The sequence below is a fragment of the Rhipicephalus microplus genome, chromosome 1 (genome assembly GCF_043290135.1).
Source record: "Rhipicephalus microplus isolate Deutch F79 chromosome 1, USDA_Rmic, whole genome shotgun sequence".
Lineage (NCBI taxonomy): Eukaryota > Metazoa > Arthropoda > Arachnida > Ixodida > Ixodidae > Rhipicephalus > Rhipicephalus microplus.
In genome coordinates, this window is record NC_134700.1 from 252,819,133 (window position 1) to 252,840,102 (window position 20,970).

The following is a 20,970-nucleotide window of genomic DNA, read 5'->3' on the forward strand; positions in this document are numbered from 1 at the left end:
GCCGCGCTTTATCGCCGGCCCGCGCGTCTCGGTCACCGGATGTCCCAGTTTCCGCCTGTCGCGACGACTGCCCGGTGCTTGTTGTTTATACGCTTATAGGTAGTCGCCGGTTACCCCCGTCACCATTCCGGATCGGACTCGACTTCGCGCTGCGACGGCGCGATAAGCAACGAGCGCGCGGAGCCTTTTCATGCCCTGCCGCGAGGACAACTTGGGCTGAGATGGCGGAAAACAGTGTTGCGCGAATGATCTAAACAGATACGCAATATTTCGCACGGCACGACATAAAAACTACATGCCTCACGATTTTGACGTGCCATAGATACTCTAACCCGCTTCCCAGAGAAGGGAAGCGGGTTAGGGGGAGACAGAAGGTTAGGTGGGCAGATGAGATTAAGAAGTTTGCGGGTATAAATTGGCAGCAGCAAGCACAGGACCGGGTTAACTGGCGGAACATGGGAGAGGCCTTTGCCCTGCAGTGAACGTAGTCAGGCTGATGATGATGATGCCGATGAGATACTCTAGAAGTGTGATTTGTTGAGCTAGTCGGTCAAACATTTGTAAAAGGTGAAAACATAATATAAAATATTTACTCCAACATAACAAAATTATGAAACAAAATTACATAGACGGTCTGACACCACAGTGGGAGGCGAAACATTTCGTAATTTTGTTATATAATTTTGTTGAAATAAGTCCGAGTAAATCTCACCCGACTTCTGCAACAATTTTGCAGAGAAAAACAGTGCAAAAGAAGACAAGCACAAGCGAAAGAACTATCAGTGCTCGTTCTATTTGTAATTAAGAACGTATTTTCTCCCATGTCTCATAACACATGAGATTCAACAAGGATTCTCTAACGTTCAGTAAAAACGGTAAACTCAATGGTTGTTCAATAGAACATTTCATAAGAAGCACAGGTGTTCATTCTTCCTAGAGGCTCTTCTGCCACCATCTTGAATTTGGTCCACGACACGACTGAGCAAGGGCTCCCCTCCAAAGCGTGTCCAATTATATTTCCTCCTAAGGGGCGAGGGGGCAGTTGCTTAGAATTTTACGGAAAGTGCGCGCGTCTCCTTACGGAGTGGGTAATACGCAGGGTCACCGTAGGTGACCATTTGCGCCAAATTAGCTTCTTTTCGACGCGTTTGACGACGCAATCGCCTGGTTGGTGCCATAACTATTTTCTTTAGGTTTACTTATTCAAAATGTTATTATTTATTCACCAATAGCAAACACTTCTCATAATACTACTCCGGTTCCATTTAGCTACAAATTTAACGATAGCATTAAGTGACATGGCTGCATACTTTGCCTAATTTCGGCTTCCATTCTGGTGCGTTTTGAAGTACAACTACCTACCAGACACCCATACGCTACTTTGAAAAGTCAGTTATGGCATCGTGGGAACTTCGCAAGTGTACTTGGCGCAAACGTGGTCAACGTAACGCGCACAGTTCAGGTGTCCAGTGAGACCCGAATGAAAAGGCGACGCGTACTTGGCTCGCTTACGTCATCGCGTTCCAGCCTTCGGGGTGAGACTGCCGAAGCGTCTTGCACACATATCGGCAAAACATCATCGGTGGCAAGTGCTACGAGTGAAGGCAAGGTTGCTTTGAGCACTATTTGATATTTGTATCCGGTACTCCCTGCCTGCCATTTGAATGTAGGAGGTCTACCATCCTTAAAAAGCATTATCGTATACGCAGAATAATATCAACGGAATGCTTGTTTCTTAGCATAATCAGAAAGAGTTATATTTGCCTACAAAGAATTGAAATGCAAGAACAAACGATAATATTTCGTACAAACCAATGTTGCACGAGATACTTTTACGCGCTACCAACTTTTCGGTAATATTTACTCAATATGTAACTGCTATAACAATATAGAAGTTCCGAAAAAAAAAAATACGACATCGCGGACACGAGAAGTTAAAAAATTATATCATTCTTGAACATGACGTACATAAGATGCCGAAATCAAGTTTAGCGCGCAGCACGAAGCCCCGAGCAGTGCGCTCAACGTAGAACTACGGGTATACATCGCGCGATGGCGCTCACTCCGCGCACAGCGTTCGATTCACTCTCCGAACCGGATCTTTCCGTAGTCATACTCAAAACTCATACGCTCAGAAAACAGACGGAAAACAGGTCCGGCACGCGTTCGGTGGGGCCGTTCCATGCGCTAGCCGCACAGCTGTAGCGCGCGTCCCGGCACACCTGCCGCACCCAAGCGGAGGGTGAAGGAGCGTCGCCAATCGGCTTATTTGTCCCCCGCTTGCGTGTGCCAGGGGTCCCGGCACATGCGTTGCGGCTGTGCAGGGAGAGCGTGGAACGGCCCTAAGCCGCCATCGCTCCACAGTGGCGTACGTACTCGCCAAATCAGTTTCGCGATAAGGCGTCCATTTGTGGTCGATGTCAAGCGGCATTATGTTTTTACACGACGTCGGCGGCCGCGAGAGCTCGCAGCTGGAGACAGTGACCTCGGTGCTCGTCGGGAACGAGGTTGAATCCGGAGGAGGCGCTGATGTCGACCGTGACATGCTCGCTGTCCGAGTGAACAGGCCACTCAATGGTGGTCCCGGTCGAGCTATCATTTACCACGGGCAGGCTTCTGTATGGAACGTACCGATGTAGGAAACGAATGCGATGCGTTACATTTCATCTCAGTGGTTCGTTAACTTACATGAAACAATAAGATCAAAGTTCTCCTCAATTGTTTCTCTCGCAATAATCTGCCACACACCTCGAAACTGACTGCCGGTTGTACGCCCAACGCATAGGTCGGCAATCTTGCGCATTCGCTGAGATCGACCAAAGGGTTTGAGTGAGTTCCGGTGAGTATTATTTCCGTGGGTTTGTGTTTAAGTTCAGCTTAGAAAATTTTTTAGTTAGTCTGTTAGTAACGTAGCCAGAAAATCTTTTTTTTAGGGTGTGGGTAGATGGATGGGAGGGGAAGTCAACCATAGTTTTGTCATTGCGTGCGTTTTTATACGTGCACATATACACGTGCAAAACTGAAATTTTTTAGAAAAAGTGTTCAACAGCCTTCCTCCCCCTTCCCTCTGGCTATATCAATAGAACCTGCATACGAGTGAGTCCTATTGAAAAAAAAAATGTTGGAGAGTCAGAGTGGGCCATAAGCGCCAGATGTATTACCTGAGAAACTCTTAGTGAGCTCCACATTTTTTTCCTCGATGTAAGGCCCCACGTAATGCGTCAGACAGACAAGGCTGGGTAACTCAGCGGATGAATCGCAATTCAAGATTATTGAATTAGACAAAGAGAGTAGAAAGGTAGGTCTCAAAATTATCCTGCAGAGGACGCAAGTAAAGTAAAACAGCCTGAGAGAGAACAGCGCGTCGAGATAGGTAGCAAAGCACTTGAAGTTTTAAAAGAGTACGCCTACTTAGGACAGGTAGTAACCACGCAGCCAAACCACGATATTGAAGTAACTAGAAGAGTAAAAATAGGGTAGGGCACATTCAGCAAGCATTCCCAAATCGTGAATGGTAATCTGCCGCTAATTCTCAAGAGGAACGTATATAACAGGTGCATCTTGCCGGTAGTTACTTACGGATTAGAAACCTGGAGGCCTACAAAGAGGATTCAGCTTAAATGGGGGATACCGGAGCGAGCGATGGAAAAAAAAAATGATAGGGGTAACCTCAATAGAAAAGAAGAGAACAGAGTAGGTCAGGGAACAAACCAGGGTTAAGGATATCGTATAGTCGAAGTCAAGGAGAAATGAACATGGGCTGGGTACGTAGTGCATAGGCAGGGTAACCACTAGTCATTAAGGGTAACTGACTGGAATCCCAGAGAAGGCAAGCGGGTGAGAGACAGAAAGTTAAATGGGCAGATGTGATTAAGAAGTTTGTGGGTGTAAAATGGCAGCAGCAAGCACAGGACCGAGCTGACTGGCGGAACATGGAAGAGGCCTCTGTCCTGCAGAGGGCGTAGTCAGACTGATGATGATGATGATGATGATGATGATGATGATGATGATGACGACGACGGAGATGAAAAGCTCCCTGACCTTACGCAATTGACTCTGCGGGAAACCTGGTGGTATGCTACGCTGCTGCTGCCCGTCTTAATGCGCACACGAATCCAAGAACGACGGAATGCTACTACCATAAGAAGGCCGATTACATTGATGAGTAGTAGCTTAGTATTTTTTCCGTCAGTTGGCAGCGGGTGAAAACCCAAACTTTACGCAGGCGGCACAGCAGCACACCTGGTGTGAAACTGAGGAACTACAACACAACCTGCGCAACTATACACGGTTGCACACGCGTCTCCTCGCACAATCAGCGATCGTCGACAACGATGATGACTTGTGGAATATCATTGTGTATTGCGGGACACCTTAAAAACACCCACACATTCTGCAATCCACATTGCGTGACATCTGGTGCAATTCTACACAGCTACAACGCAAATAACTGGGCAACACAAGTTTTATCTGTTCATTTTAGATACTGATCAACTTCAATGTTAAAGAATGACCGTATACAGTACAAGAGCAATTGGCGCTAGTGCGAAATACAGCACTGAAAACCTTAAAGCATTAAGAAGGGAAACTTGGACTAGTTCGTGATAGTTCATTTTCAGCAGCTTATTCTTGTACTGTAAGCTAATCAAAATTGAGATAAACAGCACCTATTCACCAAACCGCGTGTTTTGCTATATAGCATCAGCTGACTTGCGATTGATTCGCTCTATGTAATCGCAAAAAGCACGTGTTTAGTGACAGTTGCGTACTTGACCACTCAGTGCTGACGGAAGCTTCCTTTCATGGTAACAGCATACTTCTATGAAACTGAGCTCATCGATTTATTCAGCGTCTTACCGCCTTGGAAAACTGCATGCGAGTCACTCCTAAGGTCACGAGAATGCGTTGCATAACGCCTCCCTTGTGTCACGTCAGTTCTGTGTTTTCTTCGCTTTGAAGTGCTACTGCTTCCGATGCCATACAGAAAGCGCAGCTCCATCTAGCTCGTGCCGCGTAAGAGCATTAGCAAGAGTGATGTATAGTAAACGCGCCACTTCTGACGCTTGACAGCTTAGCTTACCCGAACTTTGCGAAGTTGCTCCAAGCTCGAATAATCTCCCGGCTGAAGCTTTTCTCAGCCTCCGAGGCTCTCGGTTGACGCAGTGGAAGGCCGAACAAAAGGTCGACGTCTTCGTACCGAGTCATAGTTTTGGTGGCACTGTATGACAACCGCTGGTTCATACGGAACGTGTACACCTGCGAGTGTTGAGGTATGCTGACTCCTGTATAGAATCTGTCTGAAAAAATAGGCTCGCATTTTGCTAACGACGCTGTGGCACACATACCACTACTCTTTATATGCATTAACTGGGGGATGTAATAGAAGGGCAATGCCTGTGCTACGCCTAACTCACCGTTTGTGAAGTGATGCTTGTATTGTGCGAAGACGCTAACGGCAGCGCAAATATTTTGGAACTGATCCACATTCAACATTTATCAGCGTTGCACTGTTTTGATCTATATAAATACATCTTATTTTTGTAAACGAGATTTTCTGCGAAGTATATTGCTCAAATTACGGCCGTGCAGTCATTTACGCGAAGAGCATGCGCACATTAGCTTGCTCCAAGACCTGCCAAATGTAGAATCAGCTCTAGTGATACAGGCATGCATAAAAGGCGAACCACAATATACGCAGCTTTAAGTTTGTGATTTTAACCTTGAGAGGTGCCACCATTGATTGCACATGTGTACAATGAAGAGAAACGTTCTTGCGAATTATGTGTTTGAAAACGATGCACTAAATAATTTTTGCTACAAAAAGAAATGACAAGTTTAGCATATGTAGTTGTTTCCCTTCTTTCTCTTCTATACTAATAATTATTTTTGTTGTCCGTACCGCAGTGGCTTTTCGCGTTAGAAACAATAGCATAAATCTTGTAGAGGACACAACTACATTAAATCTTCAATAAAGTCTATAAAAGATGTCTTTAGAAAAAGAGTTTTAATTTCACGCTATGTCAATTGATTAACTATAAAAATGTCAACCACACTAATTGATATATATTCTATTCAATTTCACAAATATCAAAACTTTTTACTTCGCCACAGTACTACAATGCATAAGACAAAGCACGCTTTACAGGAGAAAAGTGATGCAGCAGCGTTTGATAGGCTATGCTGCATCATTTCCAGGTAAGCATAATAAACATGCAATAAACATTCAGTAAGCATAATAAACACGCACGACATTCCATCTGTGTGGTTATTTTTTTTAACAGTGACAAAAAATAATGCAGCATCAACTCAGTAAATTCGTTTTCGAGACTGTTGACGAATTTTGATTGAATGTAGACGATGTTGCCGAGATGTAACAGCCGACGGTCTACATTACCCAACATCAGCCAGAGTTAGCAAACGCGAGCCTACATTGGACGTTATTTAACCAAGGCTAGACAAGATTATGCCGAGTTGTCCTGCGCTGGTAGTGTAGAGGCAAATACAGTAAGCCAGAACACCGCTTACTCATGGCCTCCACTATCACTTCCCTCCAATTCATATTGCCTAACATGGTCACTAAATGTCAAAGGGGTTTACGATAAATTTGAGTGCGATAGTGGGGAGAACCTATGTCAACCTCTAAAACTATCAGCTGATGAGATACACTGTTCTACGTTTGAAAAAAAATCTAAGCGGGTTGCTTGGAATAGCACTGAGAATCACGTTAAAGACGAAAAAATTAAACTCGTAGTTTCCTTCGTCGAGCATCTAACAGGCAGTTAGAAGGTTGTGGGTTGAGGCCTCACCACCAAAAATTGCGATTTTGTCCTCGAATTTGTTCAAATTTACGTCATTATTACTACGCTACAGTTAAAGACAACAATTACTTAGTCTATGCCTTAGCTGGCATAGCTGTATGTTGGATTTCTTCGGTTGTGGGTAACGAACAAACGAGCCTATCGAAAAAAATAATAATCTTTTTTTTTTGTTCAGTCATGTTATGGAGCCTGGTGTGTGACGGAGGACTTCTTGGTATCTCACAGCTAGTTGAACAGCATATGAGAGGCACTAAAACGAGTCCTCATCGGTTCCTTGTCTTCATGCTCGACTGTCAGATTTCGCGAGAAAACGTAAATACATACAATCGACTCTTCTGCTAATCTCACTTTGTCGCGTGGTGTTGTACAATATAGTCAAAACTCAGTGCATCGCGTGAAAACGTTAAGTGACAATGAGCACCGCGAGACAGGAGGCGCGCTCTGCCAACAAAAAAATATTGCATTCATGAGCGGAGTCACCTGGTTCTCGAATCCCCAGCTCAGGTACTGTGCCAGGACTGTGGTGGGACACACGTAAAGGAGGTCGCCGAGCAGGTGAGAAATTAAGCTCTGCGTCTCGTCCCACGATATCCCTGGAACGAAAGTTTTTTGAACACACTACATGGAGGTGCGTTCCTTTAATCCTCTGAAATAATACTTACAATAATACTGCGGTAGTACTACATTTTAATTGATTTAAGGATGGAAATGTGTGTTGACAATGATGACAATAAGCTCAACTCGCTTGTATAGAATGCTCGAGAAGCACGATCTAGACTGTATTGGCGACGTCTGCCGACTACGCCTGGTATGAGATCACCCACGTTTATTCTTGCATCACTGATGGCAGTGCATGCGTAAATTTCGGCTACTTCGAGGCACACGTTGTCAGTGAACAGTGTTCAAACAGTCCGGTATTATTCGCTTCGGTGCTTTAAACAAGTGTGCCGAGCTTTGCTCGTGAAGCCGATTTAGTCAAGGCGGCTTGTAGAGAAGAAGCTTATATATCCAACATACTCTGGATGCGCTTGATAGATGTCCTGGCGGGACTTGGTAAGGCTAAAACTAACCTAAGGCGCGTTCAAGACACGTAATACGTTGGTGTCAGACGTGCGCTGTCATGTCTTACACGATATTCTAGAATGTTTCTCCATTTATACATTCCGGCGCAGTTACTAGATATACTGTCACATTCGAAACGTTTCATGATCAGCAACGGATGCGTCTAGGTTCTCTGGCGATTGCATTTCTGACCCACTGCCTTAAATTCGTTAGAGCGGTACCAAAACGCCCGAGCGCACCGCAAGCTCCGAAAGCTTGCGCTGCTTGTCGAGCGAGATAACGCTGAACCGCTCAAAAGAGAATAACCCAGTGTGCTCTACTAGGAGCTCTAGTGGAGTTCAGCAGAACTACCACCTCCACACTAGGACCAAGTTAACGCGGACGGTCAGTCTTCCTGTAGTGTGTTGTTGGACAATTTCTTTCTAGTTCCGCACTATAAACAATTCATTCGCTGATTTTACTGTCAACACGACTGCATAATCTGGGAGCCCTACTTTGCCTATTCAGCAGGGATAGTGTCGATTGAACGCGATACGCGCCCTGACTGAATACAGCACCCATACTTCAGTTGCGGATGCACGCCATTAACTAGTCAAAAAACAGGCAGGCACAGTGAAAGCGTCACATGCAAACAAGGAAGACGCGTTTTTTAGCTCCACCTGAAGTGATCGCTTGTTAAATGCTCAATATATCATACCATGACACCAGCGCACATACCATTTAAGATACTCTCGTAAGCTGCTTAGAGTAGGTTGTGCATGAGAAACAAACAAAAAAAAATATTGAAACAGAATAGAGTTGCTCTGCCAACTATACATGCTGGTGGAAATGGTAGCCTCTTGAAGCAGTCCCTCCAATAAAAAAAAGGCACATATATTCTACTACATCACGCTGCTGAGGACTTTGTGCGCTTAGGTGAAGACGACGCACGCAGTGGTTGCCATCGGAACGCACCGAAATGTTTGCCAAGTGCAGCAAACATTTTGGTTCCTGGCGGTCGTAGTGACACGGACACGAAATTGACACGTATATTGATGTTTTTTTTTCTTTCGCAAAACTGCGCAGAAACACCACTAGTGAAGTAAAAGGCAAAGAATGGTAGAGCAGTCGTGTTTGCAACAACAAACATTACTTTCTTTATTTTTCAAATCTGACTGAACGTAACCTCACAGCACTTGTTGACGCTCCTTTGGGAAAATACTCCCGGCAGGCAACAAAAAATGCTGTGCCTTTCTAATGGCTGCGCAGGCACTAGCGTGTTGCCGAGGGCGCGCGGGTGGAAGCATATAAGGTCAGGCAACGCTGTCCACGCGAATGGCCTTTTCCCGTTCTACTTATTTCTTGCTCCTGCTTTTCAGTCGTGAGGCGAGCGCGATAGAGAAACGAGTTGGCCGAGTGCTGTGCTTGTACCACGCTGGGTCAACAGCGCGGACGTGCTAAAGCCAGCGCTCTGTGGATGAGAGCCACTAACTCGCCAGCAAACGAAAAAAAAGAAGAAAAAAACAAGACCGTGAAGAAGTGAACGAAATGACGTCTAACGATTTGCTTATGGCGTTGGAAATGAGTCGGGTCAGTAATATGGCGGACGGTTATTCCGTTTAATGTGAAACTACATCGCCGTGCTTTATAAATAGCAGCAAGCATCCATATAAGCCTGTATGCTATACACAAACGTATATAGCGTTTGCGTATGCCTGCACAATTGAAAGCTTCTGGAAACGCCGGTAGGCTAGAAGTGGTCGTTTATACACTGCGATCAAAACGGAAATCAGCTTTGTGCCCCACATCGTCTAAAAAAACGCACGTACAGCCGTCAGCATCGTTAACGCGAAAACTTCGATGCGTGGCCAGAGCTAGTTTGATTGATGCCAGCCGCAAAGTGCTGGGAGCTTTTGCTGAGATAATACCTCGGTAGGCTTGGATAGTATGTAGGCATGTATGGTTAGCATCTTGGCAACAGAACCCGAACGTATGAGCGTCAATCAAACTGCTGTAGGACACGCAGTGAAGCGTTCGACTTAAAGGTGCTGACTGCTTTACATAGGCTTTAGCAACAGGCTACAGCTTATGTACAAGCAGGCACACTTAAAATAATGTGACATATGTAGCGACCAGGCTATAAGTCACTACCGCTAGTACTGCGCTGTATCTGGATTTCGTGTATTATATGTAACGCTACTGTTTAGTGTCGCACATTTTCTTAGCTTAAAGAGTGCCGCAGCGGAACTTCCCGTCACCATCACAGGCTAGTTACGTGACCCCAGCAGAAACGTCAAGTGTGACGTCACACCATCGCTAAGATTTGTTTGAAAAGGAAGGCTTCTACCTGGCGTTGCATGTATCACCATTTTACCAGTGCCAATGGCTGGCCGATACTAAAACAAAAACTTCATCGAAAAAAAATATGACCAGTCGTCTTGCAACAGTGTCCAAAAATATTTTACAGTTTCTTCAGTTATAAGCGTCACGTGCTTACATTTTAATCAATATCGCTAACAAAGCCCACAGCAAAGAAGCCACAGTGCTCCAGCAGTGTTACGCTAGCTAGCAGTCCAATGGATAATAAAAAAAATGATTCCTTGATTGCTACAAAGATATGGGAAATTCGCTCTACCAACTGTTGCTTCCAAAAATATTTTTCACTAACGAAATGGGCACCGAATAGCATGCCCGAAGCCGAATGGTTCCCTCACCTATTCCTTTAGTGTAAAACACGTAATTCAGTAAAGCTCCAGCATCCATTCCCGTTTACGAGTTTTTGATTGATTGATGTGGAGTTTAACGTGCCAAAACCACCTTATGATTATGAGAGACGTTGTAGTGGAGGGCTAAGAAAGTTTTGACCACCTGGGGTTCTTTAGAGTGCATCCAAATTTGAGCATACGGGCCTTCAGCACCTGTTTACGAGTATAATTCAGTTTGAAGGCTTCACATCCTATGAGAAGCGCTTTGATGCACTCAGGTATTTTGTGTTTTGCTGATGAACATGCATTACAAGGGCTGCAATCGGTGCATCATTTTTAATTACGATTTCCACCCATTGCAAATATAGATGCAACTCAGCTGAAGAACTGTTGAACATCCGGAAGTTTTTTTTTTAGAAAGAGTCAGAATAAACTGTCTGTGGCTCTTAAATATCACTGTAGAAAAGGTTAATTGTAGATACCTGCAACACAACGCAGCTATTTCATTGTCTGAATGTTCGAAGTGGTTCTTCAACAGCCGTACCTGTCGTGTCATTGAGGTAAACACGCAGCAACGATTCCGCGTCGTGCACACCATGCTTGGCAAGCTCCCGCGGTAAGAATTTGTGAAGCACCGCATCCGGAGAGATCCCGAAGGGCAGGGTTTCATTGAAAGCACTGAACTCCTGGAGTCCCTCGTCTGCAACGTTGCCCAACAGCACCTAGAAGCCAATAGAGTGAGATGGAATGACATGAATTGCAAGGGTCTGTGGTAAAACACCTACTTACCCCGTTGGAAGGTCTGGGTTCGAATACCTTTCGAACGAAAGAAGATTCAGCTCTTGATGTCTTCTCAGCGCGAATCTTCCTTCGCGAATTTCTTTTAGTTTTGCTGGCAATGACAGCATATGCTGCTCGTTTGCCGAATAGGTCCCTAACTGATCGAGGAATTCCATGCACTATTGAAAACAGCGGAGTTATGCGCGAATTATTTAGAGTGCCGTCCCACACACGCTTCTCAACTAAGGTCCTTTCTCAACTGCATACCAACGCCATCTGTGTTTATCCTCTTCATGCTTTGTACAGAGATGGCGCCACGATTTAAAGGCGGCGCAGAGATGTACTGCATCATGGCATCAACGACCGCATATACAGTGAGCGCTGCAGGACTGCATAAGCCTATAAGCTGTTTCTACAGCAGCTAGGTAAGGTAGAAGGAAGACGCCGTCCAGAGTCGGAGCAGGAGAGGCGTTCATGACTAGTGTAGGCTGTAGCCGCGGTGAACCACACCGATACAAGAAAGATGGCTCTCGAAATGGTGGCGCCTCATTGCACACGCATTCTTCTACTGCCTTTTCAGGCGTTGGCTGCCACGTGTGCGATTTGATGTGCACCTCCAAAGAAGGGAGGCAAAAATAACCGAAACTAATGACTCAAGAAAGCCGGCTTGACTATTTCTTCCTCTGTAGGGTTGGTTGCGTGCAAAGCTACACCAGTCTTCGACAACATGCGATTTCAATGAAACTTGACGAAGCTATACAAATTAGCACGACATGTGCCGCGCCGAACAAGAATGGCTTTGATGTGGCACGAAACAAAACTTTGCCGCATTTCAACAAGATCTGAAGTTTCTTTTCTCTCTTTTTGGGTGGGGAGAGGGGTAAATATGCTAACATTACGGTTATTGATATCACACCGGCTATAACGCTTGGTAATAGGTGATGTGGTGCCGTGACTAACAAAATAATTTAGTTTAATATTGCACGGACGAACCCTAAACAGCGTATTCCCACACTGAAGAAACTCCCGGAGTCCAGCTACGTTGCACAATGCGTGGAGCTATAATTTTCGTTGAAGCGTTTTAGAAACGAACACACGTGTGCTACGTGCCTGCTTTCGGAAAGGGGGTATCTTGAGGAGCAAGCCCGACGGCGTGTCCGGAAGGTACTGGCTCTCGTAGGTCGGCTCGAATGGCCCGCCCTGTGCAGGCTCAATCAACGCAAGCGTGTCGGCTGATACTGTACGCAGGCATCGAAGGAGCTCGGTCGTGCCGGTGCCGCTGCAACCAACGCTGCGAGCCAGGGGAACCAGGCTTTGCTGAGACTGCGCATCACACAGTAATGTCAACGTTAAGTTTCCTGCAACTTAAGAAATGCACCAACCATTCTTATTTGGCATAGGGTTTCCTAAAATGAACTATATATATAGTGCACTCTGGCACTGCGATCGTTCAGCGACGATGGGTATGATGGGTAGTACTCAGATTTGCCTATATTCTTCGTACTTGCGGGCCTCGAATTGCGCTTGTGGCTTCGTTTATTGCTGTGTTTCGAATTTGTGTAGAAAAAAAAAAGAACAAGCCTTCTTGAACTCCGTGACCCGATTCGAAGCGGTAAAACAGAAGATTAAGGCGGTGAAGCGCAACAGCTAAGCGTTTTTCAATTACTGTTTCGTGACAAAGCAGCTTCAAGCTACGCTAAGCCAAAAAGAACGCAAAGTACGAAGACCTGGAAAATCCGTGTACTACACAGAATTCCCATGCTCGCTGAAGCGCCATGCTTTGCAGCTGCCATGGAGTGCCAGAGTTCCCTCTAGGGTACGCATAGGAAACTCTATGCTATTTGGTATGCTCATGCGTAGGTGTTCAGTGCTCAGCGAATGGAACTCGACACTCTGGCTGCCCCGCTGCGGTGGTCTAGTGGCAAAGGAACTCGGCTGCTGACCCGCAGGTCGCCGGATCGAATCCCGGCTTCGGCGGCTGCATTTGCGATGGAGGCGGAAATGTTGTAGGCCCGTGTGCTCAGATTTGGGTGCACGCTAAAAAACTCCAGGTGGTCGAAATTTCCGGAGCCCTCCCCTACGGCGTCTTTCATAATCATATGGTGGTTTCGGGACGTTAAACCCCACAAATCAATCAATCTGCACTCTGGCTGCTGGCAGGGAGAGTGACGATGAGCGCGAGAGTGTCTGTGACGTAGGGTGGCTGAAACAGGTAAAGGATCGTTCAGTCTGTGGTTCTTCGGGGCGCCGGCTGAGCGCTGCTTAGCGTGGCTTTAGAACTCTGCTCTGACTTGCCGCGCAAAGTGTATGGAGCTGGAGCGTCACGACGAATTGCAGCGCTACACCGTCGCCACAAGGAATCGCACATTAAACGGCCATTTAGCGGATACAGTCATTACGCGCCATGTGCCATATCACCCTCACTGTATCTTTCACCGCCAGCACCCGGGCACGCCCCGAGTTCACAGTTTCAATCGCCGAGCATGGTACACAGGTTGCTAACCCTTCCTCACACTTCTTGCTGACAGGAGACGAAACGGTGCTAAACTAAGTAAAAACAAAGTAAACGTTACGTACTCGAAGAGAGTGGAAAATGGGCTACCTCTCTGGGCACGCTCTGGTCGGCGAAAGGGCCGAAGGCCGATGGACTGTGCAGCATGAAGCGCCGCAGGTCCGTCATTGTGCCCTGCGCCTCGGGGCTCAGGAGGTGCAGCGCCAGCGAAGAAGCCCCCGATCCGGCTCCTGCGACCACAATGCAGCCGGGGTCGCCGTCGAAGTCGTCGATGTGCGAGCGCACCCAGTCCAGTGCCATCATCTGGTCCAGCAGGGCTAGGTTGCCAGGTTCGTCTTCGTCGCCAGAGCTGATGAAACCGAGTGGTCCGACCCGGTAATTTGGAACCACCACTACCACACCACCAAGCGCTGATAGATACCTGCGCGGGCCGCAAAATCGCTCAGTCGTCTTGGCTTATTGATTCTCCTTCGGCGACGTGAGATATCCGTGTTATCTCGAACAGCAAAACTTAAGTTCACACTCCTGCCATGTCATCAGAAAGAATGTAACGTCAGTGGCTGTAATGACTCAGCGAATATTCTCTACTGATATACTGTTGCCTTGATGTGCAAACCGTCAGCAAAAGAGCGACTGCGCCACAGTGAAGGAGAGATGAAATCAGTAGCACCATAACCGTGAGGCACGCAGTCTGAGAACTCTCCACCAAAATCATAACACGCTACGTCATGGGAATTTTGTCGGAGTGAGGTCAGCAAGAGGATGGTACAGGAAGAAATTTTCTGGTAAACTATCTTTGATGAATGTGCTTTCTAACGTCCCTTCACTACGAAAGTCGGTGAAGCGAGTCAGTGAAGTAATGCACACTAAGGACGAACGCCTTTAAACTGTACCACAATATTTGCCATGTAAAAACAATTTGATATTATTGAATAGCGTTTTATGAGTCGAGTTAACTGAATTATTATTGTTATTTGTATAATTGTTACTACTGTTATTGTTGCTATTCTTATTATAGTTGTTGCTGTATAACTATCATACTATTTGTTTCTGTTTTTTTGTGATAGTTAGGGTTCTTTACGTGCATTACTAGAATCCATTGATCATAAGCTATAAGTAAGAGTGATATGAAAAATAAAAAGAATTATCACATTACAGCAGTCGTTAGTGTTCTCATCAGGAAGCATGCTTTGAAATAAAATCCACACTATTTTGCAAGTGCACAGGAGTTCAATATAGTTTGACCTTGCGCTTTGCCATCATAGGCAATCTGCATTCTGCCCTTGGTTCCAAAGCGGGGAGCTGTTCAGCCAGGCGGACAACCTGTCAAAAACACGTGCTCCTGACACATTCTCATGGAGTGCCGCCTATAAGCCCGAACACCTGACTCCCCTTCGGCCTCAAAGCTTACTAACACAGGCATATCACACAAAACTCACTGGCCTCATATGCACTGTGGTAGGCATGTTGTTAACCATGCTATGTCTAAGGAATGAACCAAACCAGTGACCTAGAATGCTGATCTTATGAGTTGGGTGTCGTAAGTTAGAATGCCTTGTCCACAGGCTCATTTTCATTACGTAAACAAGAGGAGTGGTGGTTGCGCCAACTTCACGGCAGGTGCAATGAACGTGCAGAATTTTGGATATTCAGGGTCACTTGGCCACCTCGGCTGGACAGCAGCACTCCAGCAGACAGCTCTTATGATTCGGTAGCCTCTACGCCCTGAACGGGTAGCCTTCAGACCTGAATCCTTGAAAGGTCATCTAACGTAATGGCCAGTACCCCTGAAGCAGAGCCATAAGTTTGATATTTTTCTATATTGCAGTAGAGAGGAGTTAGAGGGCAATCGTGTTAAACTTCAGTGGGGCTGAAGTAAAGCAATATTCACATGCCAAGCTAATTCGGCACTTATCTGTTACCTTGAATGGAAATTGTGGACTTGAATCTCTAATAATCCAAATTTCTTTTAGACTCTCTCTCACACAGGCATACGCGCATGTCGGCGTTGAGAAAGAGGGAGAGACTGTACTCAGTGAACATTTATATGACACAACAAATACTATTAAATGCCTGAAGAAACCTTACATAATTAACTGTATCAGCTTTTCTGCGCGGCATGTCAGCTGCTTCATCGCCTATTCATCTGCAAGTTAACGGCGGGCTCACGCACAATGCTTCGCAACAATATTTTCATGACGTCTGCCTTAATGGACGGCCCTGCGAAATTTCGACCATGTGAGGTTTTTAAACGTGCACCTACATCTATGTACACGGGGCTTTAGCATTTCGCCGCTATCGAAACGCGACTGCCAGGGTCAGAATCAAGCCCGTGTTTTCAGGTCAGCAGCCGAGGCCCGTCAGCAACCGAGGCGCTACCACGGCGGCAATCTCGATTATATCGGCACTGTTCTCGGTAAATGTGTCAGACATGATTATTAAAAACACTGCGACACCAATATTCCCGAGAACTGTTCACAAATCTAGCCAGTCGTGTCACCTATGTTTCCAATATTTCATGGCTGTTAGGTCGTACAGCATGTCTTACTAATTAGACGAGCAGTTATAATACGCCACGACTCCAGAGGTTAATAATCACGTCACATTTAAATCGAGCCATCACAGCGCAAGTGTGGTAGGTGTGAAATCACGCCACCTGATCTAATGCCGAGAGGCGTCGCAGCGGCGCTTGCTCGGAACCTCGCCACTGCGGTACCACATGACCAGTGGAAAACGACAGTGTGCACATATTATATATATATAGCAATTGCAAAACCGAGCGAAACGTAGCTTTTGCTAGTGCTTACTAAGTTTTAAATAACCTCAGCCACTTTCCTGATCCTCAGATGGGGCTGCGTCTACGCTGACACATGTGAATTACCTGCCGTCATATCTGGGATCGCTGTTGGATCCCTCTTGGAAGCCTCCGCCATGGAAGAAGACGACCACGGGCTTCTTGGGGCGATGCTCTTTCGCCTCGGCCGAATCGGATGACGTGCTTGCGTTACCAGAGTCCTGCGCCAAGTAAAATTCGCCGATTATTTGTCATGCGGAATATAAGTGCTTTCCAGTCAGGTCAGCAAAAGTCTTTCTTACGATGTAGATATGCATAATAGTTGCAAGTTTCGTCACGCACAAATGAGCAGGGCCACTTCAAATGACCCTTTTCGTAATCCACAAGTTCACTTACTTGCTCCCAATATTCGCCCAACTACTGGAGGCACCTATTGTTCTTCAACTGGAGAAGAGGTCCTTTAGTTTCACGGGTTGGTGCTTGTCTGTTATGCGTGCTCATATCCAGGGAGCTGTGTCTACATTTCTCGCGTAGTTGTGGAAGCAAGGTACGCTTGAACAGTGTTTGCAGATGTGACAATGGTTAAAATTAGTTGGACTAACTGCATCGCCGGAAAAGCTAGCTTTACATTTATGAGAAGGGCCTACTGTACGGTCTCGAGGCGTTAATTACTCACCGGAGTGCTTAAAATCATAGTGTGACTCCTGCTTACTGCAAACAAAGTAGATATTTCAATTAGAATAACAAAAAGAGCCACCGGTAAGAAATGCTGGTTCTTTACGGATTCAGATAAAAACGCACCTCTTGTATAGGTACTTTCTTCTGAGGATGCGTATGGAGCTCCCGCAAGGCCTGTACAGGATGTTTAGGAATCTGGTATGTGCGTTTCATAACATTACCTAGAGTATTGGCACATTATTTAAAGTATGTTCTGATTTACGAACCACATAAACGCTCAAATGATTTTTTTATTGACACCGCACAAAGATTTACGCTATTTCAGTAATAATATAAGACCAAACTAACCTTCTGAGTATACGAGTACAGTCATTAAAGGGTCTCTAAGTTCTTTCGGGTATTCTTTTTTAACATTTCAAGTAAACACACAAATTATGTTCGAAATGCCGTCGAAGGAAACAATCAAAACGCGGCAGTCATACGAGCTTCGGGTGCGCCACAGATCCCAAAGAACAATCGCTTCTTCTCGCTTTCGATAACCTCCACTGTTGGTCACGACGTTAACATTCGCGTATAGTCATGCCATTCACAGTAAGAACCGTCTTGTACGCTTGCAGGTACAATAGAGTTTTCTAATATACACTATAGAGAGAACTCTGGCGCTAGTGTCTATGGGAGCTGCAACACAGGGCGCTTCAGCGGGCATGGGAAGGATGGGAAGTACAAAGATTTTACTAATCTTCGTACTTCTGGCCTGTTTCTGTCTCCATGTGTGTTCCTGTGGCTTGGAGCTGCTTTCTCACTAAACAAAAATCAACAAATGTTCAGCAGTGTCGCTTCACCACCTTATTTTTTTAGGCTTATCATTTCGAATCGAGTCATGAAATTGAAAAGGATTCGTTCTTTCTTTCAAAAGAAAACCGAAACCAACAATAAACGAAGCCGCAAGTGCAATTCGCCACCCGCAAGTACAAAGACCAGGCAAATGTGTGTACTACCCATCATTCCCATGGTCGCTGAACGACCGCAGCGTCCGAGTCTCTTCTAGTTAATATTAAGAAACTATATGACCGGTACGCGTTTTCGGCCCTCTTTCTCTTCGCATGATGAGCAGGATCACTGGGCCAGGGGTGAAAGGAACCGACGAACGAAGTAAAAGCGAAAGTAGCGGGGACAGCTTTTGAATCATCAAACATGCGTAACTGCCCCCTTTCACAAATTTTTCGTGGGTAACTTCTTTTTTTTTGTTGTTTTTCTTAGACTCGTGTACAACTGCAACACCAAAACAAAATGTTTGACCTCTAGATGGTCTCTAAATCATTTAGGCCAAATTATATGTCGTTATGTTCAGCGTTGCACTCAGCCCACTCTTACAGCAGTTCATTTTAACATGACTCGGTGTGTAACATCCTTACTATGTGTGGCACCCAGATGTTGAGATGCAGGCAGTCCTCCGACGGCTGTTCATGGCCTTCCAGCACATTGTGTGCTGGAGGAGTGACTCCACTAAAACAGCGGAGATCCTCTTGCAATGTTTCCGAAACGGCTGCGGCCGCAGAGGACAGTACTTGGCGCGGGCCATCGGACGCTGACGGACGCGAGCCAGTAGCTGTCGTCGCGGTCCCTCCGGATGTTGCCGTGGTCGACGAGGCATTATTGCTCCTCTGGAAGCAGGGAGGGCCCAACCTGCGAGCGTTCAGCTTGCGAGGCAACGAACGTGCCAGTGGTCTGCGGAACCGATTCAAGCCCGCCGTGCTCTCAGCAAACGGGATGGCCAGGAACTCCACGACTTGGACACCTATGCGAAGGTATAGAAAGCTATGTCGTGTGTGCTCCTCGCCGGCTCTAGAAAGGGCCTTTTTTAGGGTCTTGTTTCACGTAAGACACAACCAGATAAACTGTGCAGACAATGATGCCAGGAGCATGAATGACGTTGACCATCACGCGTAACTATAGTTTACTTGCGATGGAAATCGATATGAACTGAATTGGACCAAGAACTACTACTAGAGAGAGCATCGGACACGCAATTCAAAAGTGGTGCATGCGTTCTGCTCCCACCGACGGAACGGGTGATATTTCGTTTACTTCAATTCATTACATTTGACATCCTCCGGGCTTTCCCTGGATTAACTGTCTGCACGGGTCATTGGGTATAGGCACACCGTTGCAGCGCCGCAGCACAAATCTCACACATACCTTCGACCATGACAGCCCTGCCTTCGACCTGCGATTCGTGCGTCTGGACAACGCAGGCGGGTCTCTCTTGACGGTTCTTGTACGCCACCACGAACGCCACGAAAGTCACCAGCGTCACCACCAGCGTCACGACTGGCAACAGCTTGAGCAGTTTGCTGCAGCCGCAATGAACTCGTCACGATGGACAATTGCTTTGAATAGCGCTACATAGCGAGCTCGCAGCCATAGACTATTCAGCTATTTCATTAAATGACCTACACAGTAATTATGAGGACAAATATGCACAGTAGGTGAATGCAAGGAAACAACAAGCATTATCCACACCTCAAAATAAAGTGGTACGAAACAATTTTAGCATTAAATATACGTCAAATTCTCATAATTGGTGTGAGCGGTTTAACGTCCCGAAACCAACATATTATGAGAGATGCCGTAGTGGAGGGCTCCGAAAATTTCGACCACCTGGGGTTCTTTAACGTGCACCCAAATCTGAGCACACGGGCCTAAAAGATTTCCGCCTCCATCGGAAATGCTGCCGCTGCAGCCGGGATTCGATCCCGCGACCTGCGGGTCAGCAGCCGAGTACCTTAGCCGCTCGACCACCACGGCGGGGCATGTCGACTTCTCATACCCGCCATCCTGCACGCAAGGGTTGAAATCCGAGCTGCGACTATTGTTCGCTTATTACCTCCATTACAAATTGGTTCAGGACTGTGCTTAAGCGGGCAGCTCTCTTGTGGCTGTTCTTTAATGAAACTGTACCATGGTATCTTCAATGAGCAGACATGTTCGGAAGACACTGCCCCATCCAAAACTCTGAAGAAAACGAACAAACAAAAAACAGAAAAATAATGTGCAAGAACAGCTTTTCTGTAACCTCTGTGGCCCTCTTACTTACTCGATTCGCTCTGCGCCTGTGTTTCCGAAGTAGTTAGACCGTTCGGACAGCAGAAACCTGTCCATGGAGGGTGGACGAACGGCGGCCGTGCTCTTTCAAAGACACTGGCCTGCAAGCGCCACCCGAGGCTGACACGTGCGATGCTGTCGCGCGCAGCGATCCACGTCTTTTTCTCCCTCCTTGCGCTTGGTCGAAAAACGAGCGGGTGTAGCTTTATTCCTAGTAGAGCAAAAATAAATAGGAGACGCTTGAGCGATTCGCCTTCAAGAGTACGCCGCCGTAGCATAATCGGGCCTCGTGCGAATCGGCTTCCGACCTGATAACCTGTTTCGGATGCCTCAACCGTGCCGCAAGGAAACTAACCATTGCGCGCGAAACATTGGCCGCTTCAAAGTATCGCTGAAGCGGCAGAGTTTGCTTGCTTGCTTGATCCTTGTGATATGACTTTTACCTGCTTCCGAGGATTGGCCACAACAGTTTTTAAGTGCCCACTATTCCACAAGTGCTTCTTTTGCGAATCAGGGAAGAACCCACTACGTGTACGT

General features: G+C 46.3%; 1 protein-coding gene across 1 annotated transcript in view; it reads right to left on the bottom strand.

Moving 5' to 3' along the window:
* The window catches only part of LOC119164522 (cholinesterase-like), a 35,098-nt gene extending 14,425 nt beyond the window's left edge, over positions 1-20,673 (bottom strand). The window contains exons 1-10 of the mRNA XM_075868466.1: positions 20,426-20,673; positions 19,528-19,682; positions 18,744-19,126; positions 16,738-16,871; positions 13,947-14,277; positions 12,455-12,667; positions 11,109-11,286; positions 7,299-7,411; positions 5,081-5,256; positions 2,443-2,616 (exon numbers count right to left, since the gene is read on the bottom strand). Coding sequence (XP_075724581.1) covers positions 2,443-2,616; positions 5,081-5,256; positions 7,299-7,411; positions 11,109-11,286; positions 12,455-12,667; positions 13,947-14,277; positions 16,738-16,871; positions 18,744-19,126; positions 19,528-19,682; positions 20,426-20,490 — 1,922 coding nt within the window. The 5' untranslated portion in view covers positions 20,491-20,673. The remainder of the gene's footprint in view (positions 1-2,442; positions 2,617-5,080; positions 5,257-7,298; positions 7,412-11,108; positions 11,287-12,454; positions 12,668-13,946; positions 14,278-16,737; positions 16,872-18,743; positions 19,127-19,527; positions 19,683-20,425) is intronic.
* Positions 20,674-20,970: the final 297 nt, after the last annotated feature.